The sequence below is a fragment of the Scatophagus argus genome, chromosome 3 (genome assembly GCF_020382885.2).
Source record: "Scatophagus argus isolate fScaArg1 chromosome 3, fScaArg1.pri, whole genome shotgun sequence".
NCBI classification, from domain to species: domain Eukaryota; kingdom Metazoa; phylum Chordata; class Actinopteri; family Scatophagidae; genus Scatophagus; species Scatophagus argus.
Window position 1 is genome coordinate 13943986 of NC_058495.1, and position 18137 is coordinate 13962122.

Consider the following 18137-nt stretch of genomic DNA (forward strand, 5'->3'; position numbering starts at 1 on the left):
TTCCACTCATGTTCTACGTGTGTGAAATGACAATAAAGCTACTTGAATCCTTGAATCCTTGAATATGTTCATCCTCTCAGCCAGTGCTGCTGTCAGGCAAATTTTTCACTCTGCTCAATACATTTGTTTAATGGCCCTAAAACTAATGATGTTGCCATCAGCCTCAGTGATGCATTAGCTGTAGACCTATTTAGCAGTTGTTAGCATGCTAACACACTAAACCCAGCTTTGGCAGAGCTTAACATTATACCTAATAAACATCAATATGCTAACATTGTCTTTGTTACATGTCAGCATGCAAAACTTTTATTTCGTTGTGTTTTAAGTGTCATCCATTTCTGTATAGTTAATTACCTGACTCACAGTTAACCAAGTAATGGCTGAATCTGTAATGCCTGTCTTAAATACATTAATTGCTGCCATACTCCATTAGTCGCTAAGCATCTCATCCCAATGGTCATTTAATTTGTGTTGCAGACCTTTGCTGCTCCTAGTTTCTATGGTTACACTTTGCTGTGTGCTGCTCTTGGCAGACAGAAAAGTCCTCTGGAACACTACAAACGCATCACCTCTCAAGCTGACAGACAGGTGAGTTAAGGTGAGCCTTCAGACACCATTAAAAGAAGAAAGAACAGGGGGAGTTCATACAGCTGAATGAAAATCCTGTGCCTCCAGTTGCCAGATGTCCTTTGCTGTTCACCCTCTCCTCCTCATTAGTTGACAGTGCTTAAATTAGCATACCAACGTGTTATCTGTGAATAGGAATATGAGCAACCGGAAGACTTGGAAACTAAACCGCACATTAAAGCACATGCATTGGTGCACTTGAGATCCTGTCTTTGAACTATAGCATGCAGCTGTGGAGCTCCCCTGCTGACCTCTGGGATGCACCAGCCACTTTCTCAGCATCTCTGGCCCTTTCCTCTATGGGTAGCCCTTCCCCACTGTGTCATCCTTAGACCAGATGCTGAGCTTATATGTCCCAGAGGTTAAATGTCCCCTGCTTTCCACAAGGTCAGGTTTACTGCGACAGCTTCAAAGGAAACTGCGGTTGCTGGTTAAGATGGTATTTGTGGGAGAAAATGTAGAAGTGCCTGCAAGCACTGGTGGGAAAAGATCAGTTATCAGTTCAAGATTGTAAGTGTCTATGTGTGTGTTTGTATGCAGACAAACAGTATGTAATTAATGTCAGTGTTCCATGGAAAATGTGTGTTTAGCTCCGTCTGTCCCTCCCCATGAATACAGATACAGGTTTACAAGTCTAATTTGACCGCAGGTGTGCGTCTTCTTTGGTAAACACGAGCTGGAGGAGAGAGAAAAGAGACTATCCCCGGAGCGGTGTGACATCAAAACGCGCTACCACCGATGACCTAGAAAATGGAGCGTGCGTAGCTTATCCTATGTGCGTAAGCAACAGTGGGCTTTTGTGGCACATGGCTCAGGCAGCTGTTTACGTGGCTGATTGCGTGTCAAAAAACCACACTGCAATAGGACCGATTTTCCCTTAAAGGTACGCGTTAATTCTATTTTTAGACCTGATTAAAGGAGAATCAATCTATTAGATTTTATAGACGCATAGTGCGTGTGTGTGTGTGTGTGTGGTCTCCTCGCGGTCATTCACTGTCTCATTGTCTCATGATGCGCGCTCAAGCACGACAGCAAATCCGCGAACATCATCGTGTGAAATGACATTTACATGTGCGGTGCTCGTGACCTTTTAACTGAATGCTGATATCAGTGTAGCGCGAGGCACCGGTTTCTGGACGATTTGGATGAAGGCGCGTGCCAAACAGGGGGCGGGAGGTGATGACGGGAGGGGGGGGGGGGCTCTCATGCCACTGCGCGCGCTGGCTTCGCAGCATACACAGCATTAATTTGATTGGAGTCGCCGTGCGTGCGGTAGGCGGAACCCGAACACTCTTCGCATCCCACTTTTGAGAAGATTAGTTGGACAATTTACTGAGAAACACATGACATTACGGCTGTTTGGTGGGACGGACGGAGAGGGACAGAGGCAGGACGACACGACACGGGGTCGAGACAGAGCCGAGCAGCGAGCGGAGGAGGCGTCAGATACGTGTGGAGATATTTGGAGTTGGGAGGAGAGCACTGGTACTTCTCTGGTAAGGCACCGAAAGACTAGAGTACGCTTTAACATCGCTGTGTAGTCCTGGTAATATAACGTACCAACGAATGCGTTTATGCACACACACGAGGACCTAAATATCAGACCATTTAGATGAAAACAACGCGTCGCTTTTTGAGCATGTATGAGCAGCATCAACCTGCTTGTTAAGCCCGACCATAACATTCATTAAACGGGAGTTAAATGTAAAGGAGAAGGAGAAGGGTGACATTAACGTGCTGCACTTGATCTTCACGTGCAGGTGGGTATTTGTGGCTACTGTTGATGTTCAGGGCTCATTTTTTAGATAGCGCAGACCTCTTTTGTGAGTGCTTTCTTTCTCGGGGCTGGTCTGAGAATCTGGATAAATGTTTACTTTGTATTTCAGAGGATAGCTGGTGAGCGTGAAACCTCCCATTAAAAGCTGTCACCCCAGTGCCCCTCTCGCCACTACGAGTGGAGTAGCTCATTGGGACCAAACTTGCCCATTGCAGGAACCAACTCGAAGCTCCTTTTGAACTACTGATGCTTTTTGGTTCTGCTTTTCATGCATGCGTGCATGACACTGACATTGTTTCATTAATACATGTTTGAGGCATTACGGGCTCACGCAAATGCATCACACAGTTTAAAGCTTCATTTTTGCCTGCCATATTTTTAAGTCGTGCTGGCGAAGTATCCACAGCTGGCTCACACCACGTCACAGCTTGGCTACAGGTGCCATCTGTTCTTCATGTATGATGATCTTCCCTAGTCTGGGGGACATACTCGGGCTTTTGGTGGGATGCCAAGTCAAACTAGAGTCAAAGCAGCTTTAAAATCATGATCATATGACGGGAAAATATAGCATTTAGGTATTAATTTTTGTGTGATTGGTCTGATTTAAGGCAATACATTTAAGCACTGCATTATATAGCATGCTTGTAGTTAACCAGGTTTCTCATGAAGGTAACATGCATGCAAAACATAACCTTTGGCAAATTTATTTATTCATCCAGCAGAGGTTAGGTGGAAAACATCTCAGAGCCTGGATGAAACTCTAACAGCAGGATGGTTTCTGGAGTCTCATTCGGCACACAAAGTCACCAGTCTTTCACTCTCCCACCATGAGTCCCCTCATGGGCTTGTGGGCAGCAGGTGAGACTGTGATTGCCACACTTGATGGGCCAGAGTTGACGAGAGCTCATCTCTGGCCTGCTTAACCTTTGCTGGTATAATTGACTGAGTCCTCTCTCAGGCATGTCCTGAGCCCAAGTGCTGACCGACCCCGGGATGGAATCACAGGGTGAACAGACTGATCCAGCATCAGGAGTGCTGAGCTGGAGTGTTATTAAAGCCTGCCTTTGTATGTTTAACATTGTATTTGTGTACATGTTTGAGAGTGAAAGCGTGTGTGGTGATGTACACGTGTAATGACTGAAAATACCTTGTCATATAAATGTCTTGAATCAAACTCATTCCAGTCTGTAGCCATCGATCTTGGCCAGCAACAAATCTGTCAATAGAAGTATTTAGTATGCTGAGTTTTCCTCTTTTTAAATCAAGGTTAGTGAATGAGAAGCCTTCATGGCTCCGTCTCCTGCCTCCTGTTCTCTTCACCGCAAAACGAGACATACACATAAAGGGTTACTAAGTAACTAGTTAATTTGACTAGAGATCTGTGTGGTGTGCACATGGAATATTTTTATTCTGCAGCAATAAAAAAAGCATGAAGGTGGTGTTTCCGTGAGAAGAAAGGAACGTCCTGCTGTGACATAGTCGATGGCATTAACCTGCAGAAGGGTGGGATCCTTGTGTTTGGCTTTGGGCATTGTTCTTATAGTCGATTTGAATCGGAAAGGTAAATGGAAATATTATCTTAATTCTTTTAATTCTTTCCTTCTGTTTTCCATATTTGCATATTTAAGTACTGAGTGGTTTATGAAAGACCTGAAGGCGTCTGAGAACATGCAGCAGGATATCATTTATGAATTTCTGAATTACCATTTATGATAAATAAATAGATGAGCTCTGATTAACAAATATAATATTATATCCTCAACTATGTCCTGTTCAGTAATCAGCAGTAGGTTGAGAAGAATCTTATGAGAAAGGCTGTCTAATGTAATTACAATTTCACAATGGCTGAAAAAAACGTACATGCACCGTTTTATCTGTCTGTCTGACCACATTCGAAATACCTTAATGATCCTAATATTACAGTGGAAGAAATCCAGTCGGCCAAGCTTTTCTTTGGTTGACTACAGCCCTTGTCCTCGCAGTTCCTGACTGAATTGACACATTTAAAAAGGACAGAAGGAAGGAAGTCTTACCATAGGGCCACCTTACGCACCCCAGAGTCTGGATACAGTCTTCTGAGCCTCAGCTAGAGCTTTGGCTTTGCTCATTACAAGGAATTTGATACTTAAGACTCACATTGATCTTACAGTAGGTCCCTGCAGTGCTCAGGAGTTGTGTCAGTGGACTGAGAGTTGGACTTCCATGCTGCTGTGGCATGTGACAGAGTCAACAGTGCGACATCCACCATGGTGGCCACACACTGTGAGTGTTGTTCTTCCAGTTCTCTTTCTATTGCTCTCCTCCCATGTGATGAGGAGGAAGCAGGAGGGAGACGGGTGGCAGATGCCAGGAGAGGATGGTGCTTTGTCTGAGGGCACATGATTGAGAGAAGACAGAACGGGCATTGAACAGCGGGGTGTTGCGGAAGGACCGTCTGGATGGTTAGCTGATTGCATTCTGTCCTGTTGTTCTAACTCATTTACCACTGGCACACAGTTTCTTTACAGAGGCCTGTGTCCTTAACTGTGTCCCTGATGTCCTTTGTGCTCAGTCCCTCGACAGTTTGCATTTGGAGACACAGTGTAAAATAACCACAGCTGATTGTCTGGAGGGTACAAAGCACAAATGCTGTCTCTTTCATATCAAATAAGACCCGTTAGGTAAACTGGTATCACTGCGTCGATTAAGTGATCAAAAGAAAATTAATCTGCAACTGTTCTGAAAACTGATTAATCATTTAAGTCTCAAATTTTTAAGGTACTTTAGTGTGAAAATGTGCTATTTTCCTCGCTCATACAAAATAGTAAATGTAGTAAATAGCTAATATTTTGAGGTTTTTAACCAAAATAAGACATTTGATGGCATCATTTTCTGTTCAAGGAAATTTTTGCCATTTTTAATTTGCCAAATATAAATATGTGTATTGTCATGTACATGTATGCGTGAACACACTGAGATGGAGAATATTGGGATGGAGACTGAAAATACATGGTGACATAAATGTCAGTGACTCTTGACTTGATTACTGGGAGGGTGCTATGCAACAAAGGTCCTGGCCCTCATTCCTAACTGGAAATGGTTCTTCTCAGGTAGAAACGATTCACGCATGGCTCATTCCAGTCTGTAGCCATCACATTTAGCCAGCAGCAAAGCTATCAGCAGAAGTATTTAGTATGCTGAGTTTTCTTCTTTTTGAATCAAGGTTAGTGGATGAGAAGCCTTCATGGCTCGTTCTCCTGTCTCCTCCCCTCTTAATTTGACTAGAGATCCGTGTGCACATGGAATAAATTCTGATTCTGCAGGTGTATGATTTACCTTTGTGATAAAGAAAAGAAATCATGAAGGGATTGTTTAGTCACGTAGTAGATATAGTAGGTATAGTAGAGAGCCGTGGCATTCACTGTGAGAACGAAAGGAACATCCTGTCGTGACTTGATCGATGGTGGGGGGCAGGGGGGGTGAATCAGTATCAGTTTACATATGTTTCATGTTCTGGATGGTGTAACGAAGAAAAGAGAAAAAAACATTTGAGTTATACACTTCCATTCTTCTGTTTTCCAGTGATTGTCTGGTCCAGACGATTATCATTGTGATTATCATTGTCCAGCCGATAAGGTATTCCATCTTAAACTGAATTTGGTGTGTTTATCTAGGAAAAAAGGATTGGCAAACATCATTCGTCATCAATACATCAACACCTGCTGTGTGTCGGCAGCGTCGTGTGCTAAGCTGTTTGTTGGTTATTTTTTGATTATATTCATATAGTTATTAAATGTTCTTGTAATGAAGAGTGACCATGACTTTCAAGCTTCTTCATGTGGAAGTGAATGCACTGGCATTTGCTTCCATCGCTGTGTTTGACAGCAGTCTCAGAAAAGACCAGATTTGATTTGGCATCACCGTAGCAACATTGCGTTACTGTCCAGTACTTATCACCCTTAGTTAATTCATTCTAATAAAATGAATGGAACACTTGTGTCATGTGTAAATACATGTCCTCTTTGTCAGCAGATGTTTCATCCATCCCAATAAGTTGATGCATTGGCCAGAAACCTCAGTCTGATCTTGCAGTTTAACTAAGACACAAATTCATCTCTGTCTCAGCACTTTTCTGTAAATTCATCCTGTTTCTCTGATAATGCTACCAGTGCTTAAGTTAACATAATAAGTATGTTTAAGGTGTATTATTACGTCTTTGAATATCTAACTTCAACTATACTCCTTCCTGGCTCTGATTCTTCTCTTTACCGCCATGATTCCCATTTGGGAATCTACGCAGTGCTACGCATCTTGTAATGAAACACATGTGGTCACTATACTCTATATAACCTACAACCCAGGTTCCAAAAAAGGTAAGACGCTCGTGTAAAGCATAAATGAAACAGAATGTGAAAATTTGCTGATCCTTTTTCACATATACTCAATTCAAATCGGTACAAAGACGATATGATGGATGAACTGATTAGAATTTGGTGGTTAAAGATCACTTTGACCACACATAACTCAAGAATTCACATGCAGGTTTTGACCAAATTTCACACAAATTTCTAGTAGGATGAAATGATAAAGTCAAAACATTTTATATCCAAACGGTCAACACTTAACTTCACTGTCACATCTGAATGTATTCTGTCCATTATTCAACACTGCAACTCAGGAACAGAAAGCAGGTACAGAAAGACCTTGAAAGTCTGCTGATTGAACAGATCTTTTGTGCTGTCAGCTTGAAGATACGTGTGAAGCATCCATGCTTTAGAATTTGTCACTTTTTTGAAGGAATGTCAATATTTGAAGCACTGTAGTCCACAGCGAATTCACTGGTTTGATGATACTGAGCTTCAGGGAGGCATACAGCTTTAGTTATTTAGTTATTTATGTTTTACTCATCGTTATAACTTTTTTGAAATCGAGGGTAGAATCCGTGCTGATTGTTCATTTGCAGTTTTGCTTGTTAAACAGCGTAGCAGGGTGTTGGTGTGATCTGCACAGAGGCGATGAAGACAGCTTGTGAGGAAGGCAGCTACAGGCCCACTGAAGTCGAGCGAATAATCTCTTCTACATACACAGTGTGTTGTTGAAACAGATGTGGGACTGTGCAGAAGTCTAAAACCTGTCCAAAATTTCAAGCAGCTCATCACCTCACAAGCAACATGCCAGTCTGCATCTTTTCTTTGAGCAGTATTTATATCCATACTTGTGATACCTTGCCTTTTTTTTATATTTCTCAACTTTAATTGGCTGTTTGAACACATGTACCAAGCCTGGCAGCCTGGAGCCAATGCAGATGAGTTTAAAGAAGGACTGTATGAATAACAGGAGGAAGTCTTCCTGATTACTGATTTCTCTGGTTTTAATAACCTTTACACAAATTGTAAGGATTTAAAAGGAATTAGCTCCAGAAGATTGTGAAATAAAAAAGGCATCTGATTATTAAAAGAAGAAGTTTTAAACGGGTTAACAGGTTTTTGCAGCTGCCTCCCAATGGAAAATCCTTCAGAGGCTTGCAGCCATGCAAAAGGCTGTATTTTGGCCAAGAGAAGTATTTGCTTGAAAATACATACAGACTCATTTTAAAACAGCTTTATTCTCTGAAGACATCTGGATGGCCCGGATGGATGGTGGCTGGTGAATAGCCACTCTGTTCTAACAAGACTGCAGTGTCAGCAAGGAGGTGGCAGAGTCATGCTTTGGGCTGAACTGTTGGGAAGTGAGAATGTAGACCTCTTTAGAGTTCCTGAAGGAGTCAGAGTGATCCTACACAAAATATGTTCCTACCGACTATTTCCTGCCATGGTAGAGAAGGAAGACTCAGGCTTTCTGGAACAAAATTATTTTTGTGCAGGACAATGTACCATTCCATGCTACAAATACATAACATAAAGAAAGAAAAACTTGTGGTGTTGCCCCCATCATTCCCTGATCATTGAGCATCTGTGGAGCATCCTAAAAAAGAAGATCTATGGCAGCTCTGAAAGGCTGAATATTAGCTTCTTCAAATGAAATTCCTCTCAAAGAATGGCTCATATATGATCTGTATATGTTTTTTTTTTATTTAAATTGCATCTATTTTGACAAATGATAGCTTTTGTCATCATCAGAAGTAATATCAATAGCATTTGGGTAACATCCATGTTTTATTTGTTAAAGATTTAAATGAATGAGACTTAAACTTGGCTAATGCATGGGGATCTAACTCTTCTCATGAGACATTTGCAGCAATGTGTTTTTCTGTGTTATTCCATCTCTTTTTTTATTTCCTTTAAAATAATCTTCCGTTATATCAGCTCTTACTGTTTAAATAGCGAGTAACAAATTGGTCCCATTTAGTGAATCAGATGCTAATTACATTCTAAGTGCAAATTGAAGAAAGGCTCAGCGAACTGCACTTCCTTGTAGGTAATTCTGTCACTTAATATGGTATTGATTACTTTTGTCCTACATCTTACCGCTCCGATCTTGTTTCATCTCGTAGGACTTTACTCCTACCATCAGGCTCATCCTCGTAGCTGTTTTTATCTGCGCTGTTTGAAAGCCCAGTCTTCTGTGTGTGCTTACGTTGCTGCTGCACTGTCCCTTCCTGTCTGTGGGGTGTCCGTTGTTGGAGTTGAGCAAGAGTGACAGAAAGTGTTGTGTGATTCTAAAAATAAATCACATTTTCAGTGAGTCACCAGGCCGGTGCTCCCACTCAGGCATGTCACAAGACTCCGAAGACAATTCACGCTGCCCCATGCCTCACTCCTTCCTGCGTCCAGGATCACGTTAATGTGCAGGCACTTGACATCCTCGAGCTATAGCCTGACTGTTAGGCCAGAGGACAAAACTGAGGGACTTTTGACCTCTTTGACTTTTACAAAGGTAAGGATTTAATCAAATTTAAGTGACCAAAAACAAATAGAAAACAAATACGGAGAGGAGTTTGCCATTTGAGTGATAAGAATTTTGCTACCTGTTCAGAACTCAACAGGTCACAACAATGTATCAGGTTTTTGATCAGGTTTTGTTGTTTAAATGTTTTGTTTGTGTTTGTTTGTTGTTCAGTAATTCATAAACACGTCTCTCCTTCCTTAATTTTTGTTGTTTTTTTGTTTTGTTTTTGTATTTTTTCCCTTGTAGAGTGTTGATAATACATAGGAACAGACAGGAAATGCTAGCTGGAATCAAACTAGGGCCATTAGAAGATTCTAACTTTTGTTTCTGATGTGATTAAATTGGAACAACTACAAAAACTAAATGCAGGTGGAGCAACTTAACATTAATTCAGGAGATTTATTTGAGTTAAGACTTTGGCATTGACCAGATATATGCAGATTTGTGGGGGTAGAACCATATTAATAGCAACCAGTCAGAATTCCATCAAGTGTGACCGATTGGAGTGAATTTCAGTGATGGTGGAGTGAGACAAAATGGCGGTTTAAATATTGTTCAGCTAATATGATCATTATATGGCAGGAAGATTTGTCTGCGGTACTTAGTGAAATCAGTGAATAATAGTCAAGATTAGAACGGGATGTGGAGCAACCAAGCCAATTTTGGTAAAACTGTATATTGATCATTAATGTTGTTTTTAAAATCAGATATGTATTACGTGGTTATATACAAGTGTTTTTTTGTGTGTGAATATGTAAGAGAGAACCTCAGAAGATAGATGTGCTAATGTGTGTATTAAGCCAGATAACCATTTCATTGACAGTGTGCCATTCAGTTCATCTTTTCACACATAAGTTGCACACTTCAATAACTGCAATTTCTTCTGCCTGCTTGGAACACAACAATAATCCCGATTAGAGACTCTCTCCGAAACACTTGACTTTCTTACACTTTCCACCTAATAGTGGATATTTAAACACGCTGACTGAGACTGCATCCTGCATCATTTTGCAGCCTCTGACGTCTCACAGCAGCTTATAGGAACTGTGGAGATGAGGAGCATCTCTAAAGCTGACATACAAATCTCCTAGTCAGAAGTTAATCTCTTATTCTCCCTGCTGGCTAATCACAGAGTGGGAGGGAGGGAGTGGGGGAGAGAGAGAGAGAGAGAGGGATGGCAGAAAAACACTGAGGGAAACTGAGGCTATGGTGGCCTATAAGACAAGTTGTGCCTAATGAGAGAGTCACAGTCACAGTTAGAATAATCCTCAGTTTTACTGTACTTAGCCAACAGCAGAGGGAGGGATGACAGGGCATAATGGCACAGAGATGGGGAACAACAAGCAACAAAGGTTCTCAGCCTGAGCTTGGTAAGCTTCATGTTTATTTGTTGAACAGTCTGTGCAGTAAATCTCTAGACCACCACAGAGACCTCCTCTTAACCATTCTTATGAACACAGTGAACACAGTACACCTAATTCCTCATTGCTCAGCCCACCATGATTGAAAACACCTGTGTGGGCAAGTGCAGAGCCTTAAATTATATCTTCAGTGTTTCCTAAATAAGAACACCTGGATGGTTTAGCCATTACAGGTTTATGTTATTCATCAGTTTGTCTGTTAAATTGGACATTGCGATGTGCATGAATGTGAGGGATAAATGGTTTGGAAAAATTTAGTATTTTGACAGATATTGCAATATTAGTCTCAGTTATAATGGAAATGGTTATTTTTGCATTTCATTTTCTGTTATAAAAATGAAAAAATAGGATTTTTGAATGTCTTTCAAATAAGCATGTTCCCTTACGTGTGGAGAATATGACATTATTGATACTAACAAACTGCAGCTCCTGTTATTTGGACTTTGCACTTGGCCATATTGTCATTCCAATAATATTTTGACTAATTGTTCAGCCCTAGAATTTAGTAACAGTTTACTAACTCGGGCTCTTTTTCTTCAGAAAATAAGTTGAAGTGCTGCTGCTGAAATACAGTAGCATCTCCACTATGTTCTACAGCAGTGCAGAGAATAGTTCACTGGTTCTCAGTTACACATTTTATTTCCTGTCTGTAGTCTTTTGGGACGTTTTATTCATTCGAAAACAGCATGAACATTTTACCCATAGTCACACTGCGTATGTCTTTATGTGTGTGTCATTATGTGTATTTATGTTCACACTGGTGTGGAGAACCGGAATACAGACAGATGGTTGTTGGATGTGGTGTTCACTGACTGTTTACTGCTTATTTGAGGCAGCTGCTGTGTTCACTGGCACATGCGGCAGCACTTAAACACAGCTTTGTGTGACATGATGTGAGGTTACAACAAGGCCATTCACTCCTCTGCAGCTATTTTTAGAGTGTATGGAGTGACCTGAGCTGTTTGATCCTGATTTCCTGCTTGGGCGAGATGGGCCCTAATCTGATCTACACCATCATCCAGACTGTCAGAGGTCCCAAGTCTCAGCCCACTGTTTTCCACTAAAATGATCTCTGATAGATCTATTAGCTGCTCATCAATGAAATTGTAGGCATGTGCAATCTCTTAATCTGCAGGAAAGCTCTTCCTGTTCATGGATGTAAAGGAGGGATGAGGAATTTGCTGTTTGTCATAATTTCCAGCAACTTAAAATAAAACAATCAAGGCAGCTATAGCACCATAAAAAATCCTTAAGGAAGTGGCTTTCTTTTTCATTTTTCAAAACTGTTGCAATGAAACACGTTTGTCGTCTTTCAACTGACCTGCAGGAACATGATAATGCTGTAGAGGAAGGTTATTCAAGCTTATTCAAGCTCTGCTTTCACTGCTGGGTGTGAGAAAAAAAGAGTGTAAAACGGTCAGTGATTGTCCACTCTAGCAGATTAAGGGAAATTACAGTGGAGACTTGATTAAGAAAGCTTACATGGCCAGAGGCATATGAGAATGTCATCAAGTACACACACACGCACACACACACACACACACACACACACACACGTTTGCAAAGCCACACATTTAATTATTCATGAGATGAACTAGAAACACAAATTCACACATGCATAGCGATAAGTGAGGATGAATCATCATGCGCAGTGCTGCTTGGTACAGGTATCAGTTGAGGAATAACAATCAGTGGAACTGACTGGCTCCGTTTTCCTTCTTGTGGAATGACGTCTCTCGACAGAGCTGCTGACATCAGAACCGGCGAACTGAGGCGCATGCACTCGCTTGTGTGTTGGCAAACCGAGGAGATGTTTTGGACGAGGGCTTGAATAAACATAGCCCCTACTGTTGCTGTGAAAAGTCTCGTTTACTCCCTCCAAGAGCATCACAGTGTAGCATTAACTCTTGCATAGGATGTCAGAAAACTGGATTTCTAATGATGATCTTTATTCGATCAAGTCCTGCTGTTGTTTATTCTTATTTCGCTTCATTTTTTGCTGTATAGCTTTGTTAGACTGCACTCCTGAGAAGTGTAGTTTATATTTATTGGTACTACTGAGAGTCTCTGTAGTGGAAGACTGATTATCGCCCTGTCAGCCCAGTTATGTGTTGTGCATGTAACTATCATATCCTGGTTTTAGAAACCTGGTTATGCTACCAGGAGCACTCTGATAGAAACTGGGATACTGTGGCATGTAAACACCATATCCGGCTTTCTGATTATTCTTTGTTAGTAGAGAACATTGTGACTGAGATAATGAGGAAACAACACAGTTGCAGGCACATAATCAGAAACCTGGATACTGTTAAAATCATGTCCACAGTGGTATGAATAAATAGGCTCTTCGTGTTCCATGGAAACGTCATATCTCAGATAAGATGCAAACCAACATCAGGCACTCTGTGTTCTTTAATGTTACAAAGTGCAATTAGATAATTACATAAGCCCGTGTGCAAATCTTGAAAGAGAGAGTTTGCTCTCATAACAAAGTTTTTTTCTCTTGGATACAAGATGTTTTGAAGTCAGGCTAAACTGTGATTGCTGCCGTCGATAGCTGTGATGTGTTTTCAGATGACATAGTGTCTGCAGGCTACAGAGCAGTTCACTTGTGCTGAGCATTTCCTTATGGACACACAACTCTCCCTCTGTTTCATGCCACAATGGTGCTATGGTAACTGGTGTTCAAGACTGTGGAGCTGAATTCATTTGTTCATTTTTGCGGATAGGTGAATTAAGGTTGTGGCCAATGATATACAGTGTGTAGTCTGACTTCATGTGAAAGTAGATCCGTGCAAATCGGGTCTATATTATTACATGAATAATTCATGAGTGCCAATAGGACTCCATACAGGCTTTGTCCCATTAGATCCTTATATTGGTCCTAGCCAGCAACATTTATATCTTCAACTGAATCTGTATTATTTCAGTACAGATATCGTTGTTTACCAAATAATACCTGATATGAGAAGTTCTGTTGCCTAGAGGAGAATCTCAGCTACCTCAGTTTCACCTTCAATTGCTTCAGACTTGAGGCCAGCTTGGAGAACAAGCTTTCTAAAAATAAAAGTTTCTGAATGAGTGGGTTTTCACTCAACTATTTCCAAGGGTGTTGTGCATTTTCTTTGTTATCGCACATAATGACTGTAGGAGTCACAACGCATCCTTGGAGCTGCGCAACCCATCGTGCATTGTCCTTGAATGGCTCCCCCCCGACCTCCTCGTGATTTGTAGACTCTCTGAGTGGCAGTGTGGTTCTGTGCAGTGATTTGTCCCATGAGAGGGGCCCTGCCTCTGCCTTTGCTACCGTCAGCAACTCTGCTACAACTGTGCATGAATTCAGGATACTGGCATTTGCTGAATTCAAGGTGGCGTCTTTTCAATTAGAGCCCAGTGAAATACCTTTTCAGCCTCTCGAGTGGCCTGGCGAACTACAGCCAAGGGGGCCCCGGCAGTATAATGATGCTTGGCACAATAGTACCACTGTTCTCCAACCCGTTCCCAGGAAACCACACAACATGTGCCATTGTGCGCTGTGCTTTGCTGCCCAACCACGTTGCCCGGCTTTAGCCAGAGACACACCGAGAGGCCTGGCAGTGCAGTGAAGCTCACAGCAGAGTGGTTGGTAAGACAGGTTCAGAGGACTGCTAGTTGAAGACCAAGGTTTGTTCACCTTACACTGTGCTTGGTTTGTTAAAATAATATTACAAAAAGCCACATTTAAAAAAACAAAACAAAAAGTGGGCTGTGAAGCGGAAGAAAACTGAGAGGAAAAGGACAGCTGAGTGGTTGCCAGGAACGGTAGTACAGAAAACCCTGAGCATTGTTGCAATGTTGAACCCTCCACAATAAAAGAGGAAACCAAGAGAAAAGTGACAAGCAGAAAAATGGGGGCACAAAGACGGCTAGAACTGGTTTGTAGCTGGTCCTAGCTGGTTCTATTTATCTCAGTGTGGTGGGTTTCAGTGGTTTGTCTGAGTTCCTCCACTATGGCCCCCAACGTGTTCTCCATTATCACCTCCAGTGCTGTTTATGCAGCAAAGCAAAGGAGATCATTGAGCTTCAGCCAGACAGGGAGATTTGGTCAACAGCATCCAGGAGATACATGTCACAGGAGTCTTTCTGGGCCCCACAAGCCAACTGGCCAGCTAAGACACAACAACAGAATATCCAGGAAGTAGAGGCCACAGTTAATTGAAAGAGCGTAGATCTGTCAGTTGATGTGTCAGTTATTCATCGGATTTGCAAAAACAGTTGTCTTTGCTTTAGGGTACAAACAAAAATGGTTGTCAGTCTGTGAGATCAACATTAGATCCATACAGATTTACAGTATCAGTGATTTACAAAAAACAAACCACAGAATGTTTTGTCTGAATCCCCAAGCTGTGTTTGAAATGGGAACGATTTGTTCAGATTTTTCAATAGTCCCAATTAAGCCACAGTTATGTAATTCAGCCACTTAATTACTTTAATAGATGTGCAAAGAATTCTGTGTTGTCGTTACATCCTGACATCTCCTTTGTCATGCCCTCTGTCAGCAGTCATAAAGCGATTTGGAGTTCAGTCACGTCCCTGTTGGGCCTTAAGGAAGATACTGACTCACTTGAATGTGGCCTCTTTTGTCTTCCCACGTGTTTTAATTAAAGCATTGCAAGTGCTATTGCCTAGTACCTATCTGATTATTTTCTGATTAAGTTGGATTTCAGTCTCAAGAAACAGTTAGATGTTGTTGCTGTCCTATGACAAAATGTCAACTTTATTTCATCAAATAAGCTAATGATGACATGACAAATATTTATATGGGTCATTTAAAATTTGCTTCAACTTATGAATTTCACAGTTCTGTTTCTACAATATACAGTCATCACTGCATATCTCATGAAACGTGATCGTGATCTGCCCAATCACTTTATAAATAAAATTATATTAATAATATTAAAAAAGAAGTGTCATTGCAAAATATTTTGCTAATTTTTTAAAATGTTTTCTTCCACAGATCCCGGGAGGGAAATAAAAACGTCACTCAGTACAAACATTGACACGGCCACACACATTTGAACAGACCGATTGTTACATACACACCAAGGCACCTGAGCAGATATGAGTGAGGATAAACCCGCTGACACTGTGGAAACTGGCCCTGCTGAGGGGAACGCCATTCCTAATGGAAAAGGCCATGAGGCTGGAGAGGACATCACAGCGTTGGCCAAAACTTCGATTGCAGGGGACAGTGAAAAGTGAGTATAATGCAGACCAACTTGGTTGGTCTGTTCATTACGGCTCAAAGGTATTGTCATTATTCTTACAAGAGATAAATAATTATTGTCAGTTTGAGAACCTCTTTCATCTGAACATCCTGACCTCTGTCATAGGGCTGTAGCCACTATTCAAGCAGGCTTTTGAATAGTACATCTCTCATGCATCACGCTGTACACTGTGTGACAAGCAAACGAAATAGGCCTCATGTGGAGCCTCTGCCTTTTTCTTTACCAATCATGAGCTTGCCTCCATCAACACAAGCAGGACCAGCCCACCACTTACAAAGCCAAGATATGATGTGCTGGAATTCTGGATACATAAGCTCGAGGCTCAATAGAAGGCCCTGATGCTCGAAATACATCAGGGAGAGAAATAAAATAGCAGCATTGTGGTGCGTCTGACTGTGTCACCCTGCTGCCTGGGGTGACAGTTCAGCCTTGTCACCAGTGTGACTGTTTCATAGCTGCAGGGTTGCAGGCACACTCCCTGTATAACAGCAAATACCACATGTCCATTAAATGCCTGGTAATGTGCCTTTGAGCAAGACATTTAGCTCCTACCGGCTCACTCTTTGTACTATAATCTATGCTTGATAATAGAGTGAGCTCAACACCTGATGTCACTGTTTGTCTAGCAAATTATTTTTTTGTCCACTTTTTGCGTAATAAATGGTTTAATGAAAATGTTTCTCTCTGGGACACAAACAGATTTACAGTGAATTATAGATGGTTCCTTCACTCTATTGTCTGCCTTATTATATTACGACTGAAGGTGTTGTTTTTCCACTTTGTGCACTCGTTGGGTGATGGATGGCCTCTCCCTGCACCGCTTGTAGGGAGACTGTACCCAATAGTGCCCAGAATGATAGGTACGTATGTTATAATACTGCATAGAGATTGTGTTTTAAATTCACTATGCTAGTCACAGACAGTCAACTTGTTCTAGACCAGATCCTGTTATATATTAAAAAGGAAATGAATATGGAGGAGTGTTGCTTATCGTGGTGTTGCTTCAAGACAGCACTTTCTTTCCATTTAGTCCCCACAGAACTGAGAATACAGGGGCCAACCTCCCAGAGAGCCAGGAGTTCTTGTCAGGCGTGGATGACAAGAAGACTACACGCTTCACAGATGTAAGTTCAAACAGCTTTTCTCACTGATATCATATGTATATATGGGGTACTTGCATGTACTATTAAACAGTGTATTTAATCCTCTGCTTTGGTTTGGTTGTAGTTTGAGGGGAAAACCTCGTTTGGGATGTCTGTCTTCAACCTGGGCAATGCTATCATGGGAAGTGGAATCCTAGGACTGGCGTACGCCATGGCCAACACAGGAGTCGTCCTGTTTTTGTAAGTTATTCATATGCTTTTGATACACCAAATATGTAATTCCATGACTACTGAAGCATTAGAATGAATGATTTACATCTCACCCCTCTTCCAGTAGATGTCTGCGTCACACATAAATAACATCTAATTGTACTGTAATTGTCTCGCATTAACAAGGCAGCAGCCCCCATTTATGACACAGAATCCGATGGCAGGGGGCACATTTGTTTAATAAATAAAGGCTCGGATTAATAGCATACTGGAAATCATTAGCATACTGGAAATCATTTACTTGTGCTACTTGTGCAGTAACTGATGCAGAAAATAATAACGTTGTTGCCGTGTGTTGAACCACTGGGTGCATGTGCTGTATACATGAGGAGCTTAACATTTATAAGCCTCCACAGCAGCATTGTCTGTCAGGGTAGTGACATCACAGTACACTCCAGCTTCCAGGTTCATCATTTATATTTTAATGCAGATGCACTGAAGGTCAGTCTGAGCTGCAGTGAATTCTTACACCTCGACTCTATGCAGGAATTATGACAGTGAGTCATAGCAAACACTTTATAAAACTTCGTTTGGAGGAAAAGATACTGTAGCCTTGTTTCTGGTGTTGCCCTCCTATGGCATGGTTAGCCATGTCTACTGAGTATTTACGCTATCAGTGTGGTGTACGTGATGAAAATAAACTGCAGTTCCACTGTAGTTTTTGCCGTAATACTAGAAACATTTTTATAGTGTTGGAACAACAGAGCTTTATCAGGTTTTAGCTACACAAACCAGACTTGTTAGTAGCATTAATTTTTCTCTTTTTATGGTTATTGATGAGTTATCTTGCTTATCTTTTTAAAGG

At 41.4% G+C, this 18137-nt stretch overlaps 1 protein-coding gene across 4 annotated transcripts in view; it reads left to right on the top strand.

The window, feature by feature from the left end:
- The first annotated feature begins 1847 nt into the window (after positions 1-1847).
- The window catches only part of LOC124056430 (sodium-coupled neutral amino acid transporter 3-like), a 33770-nt gene continuing 17480 nt past the window's right edge, over positions 1848-18137 (top strand). The window contains exons 1-5 of one of the 4 annotated variants that reach the window (XM_046383847.1): positions 1848-2123; positions 15689-15929; positions 16787-16819; positions 16990-17083; positions 17187-17302. In XM_046383847.1, coding sequence (XP_046239803.1) covers positions 15793-15929; positions 16787-16819; positions 16990-17083; positions 17187-17302 — 380 coding nt within the window. In that variant the 5' untranslated portion in view covers positions 1848-2123; positions 15689-15792. The other 3 variants (XM_046383849.1, XM_046383848.1, XM_046383850.1) reach the window with 3 other exon arrangements.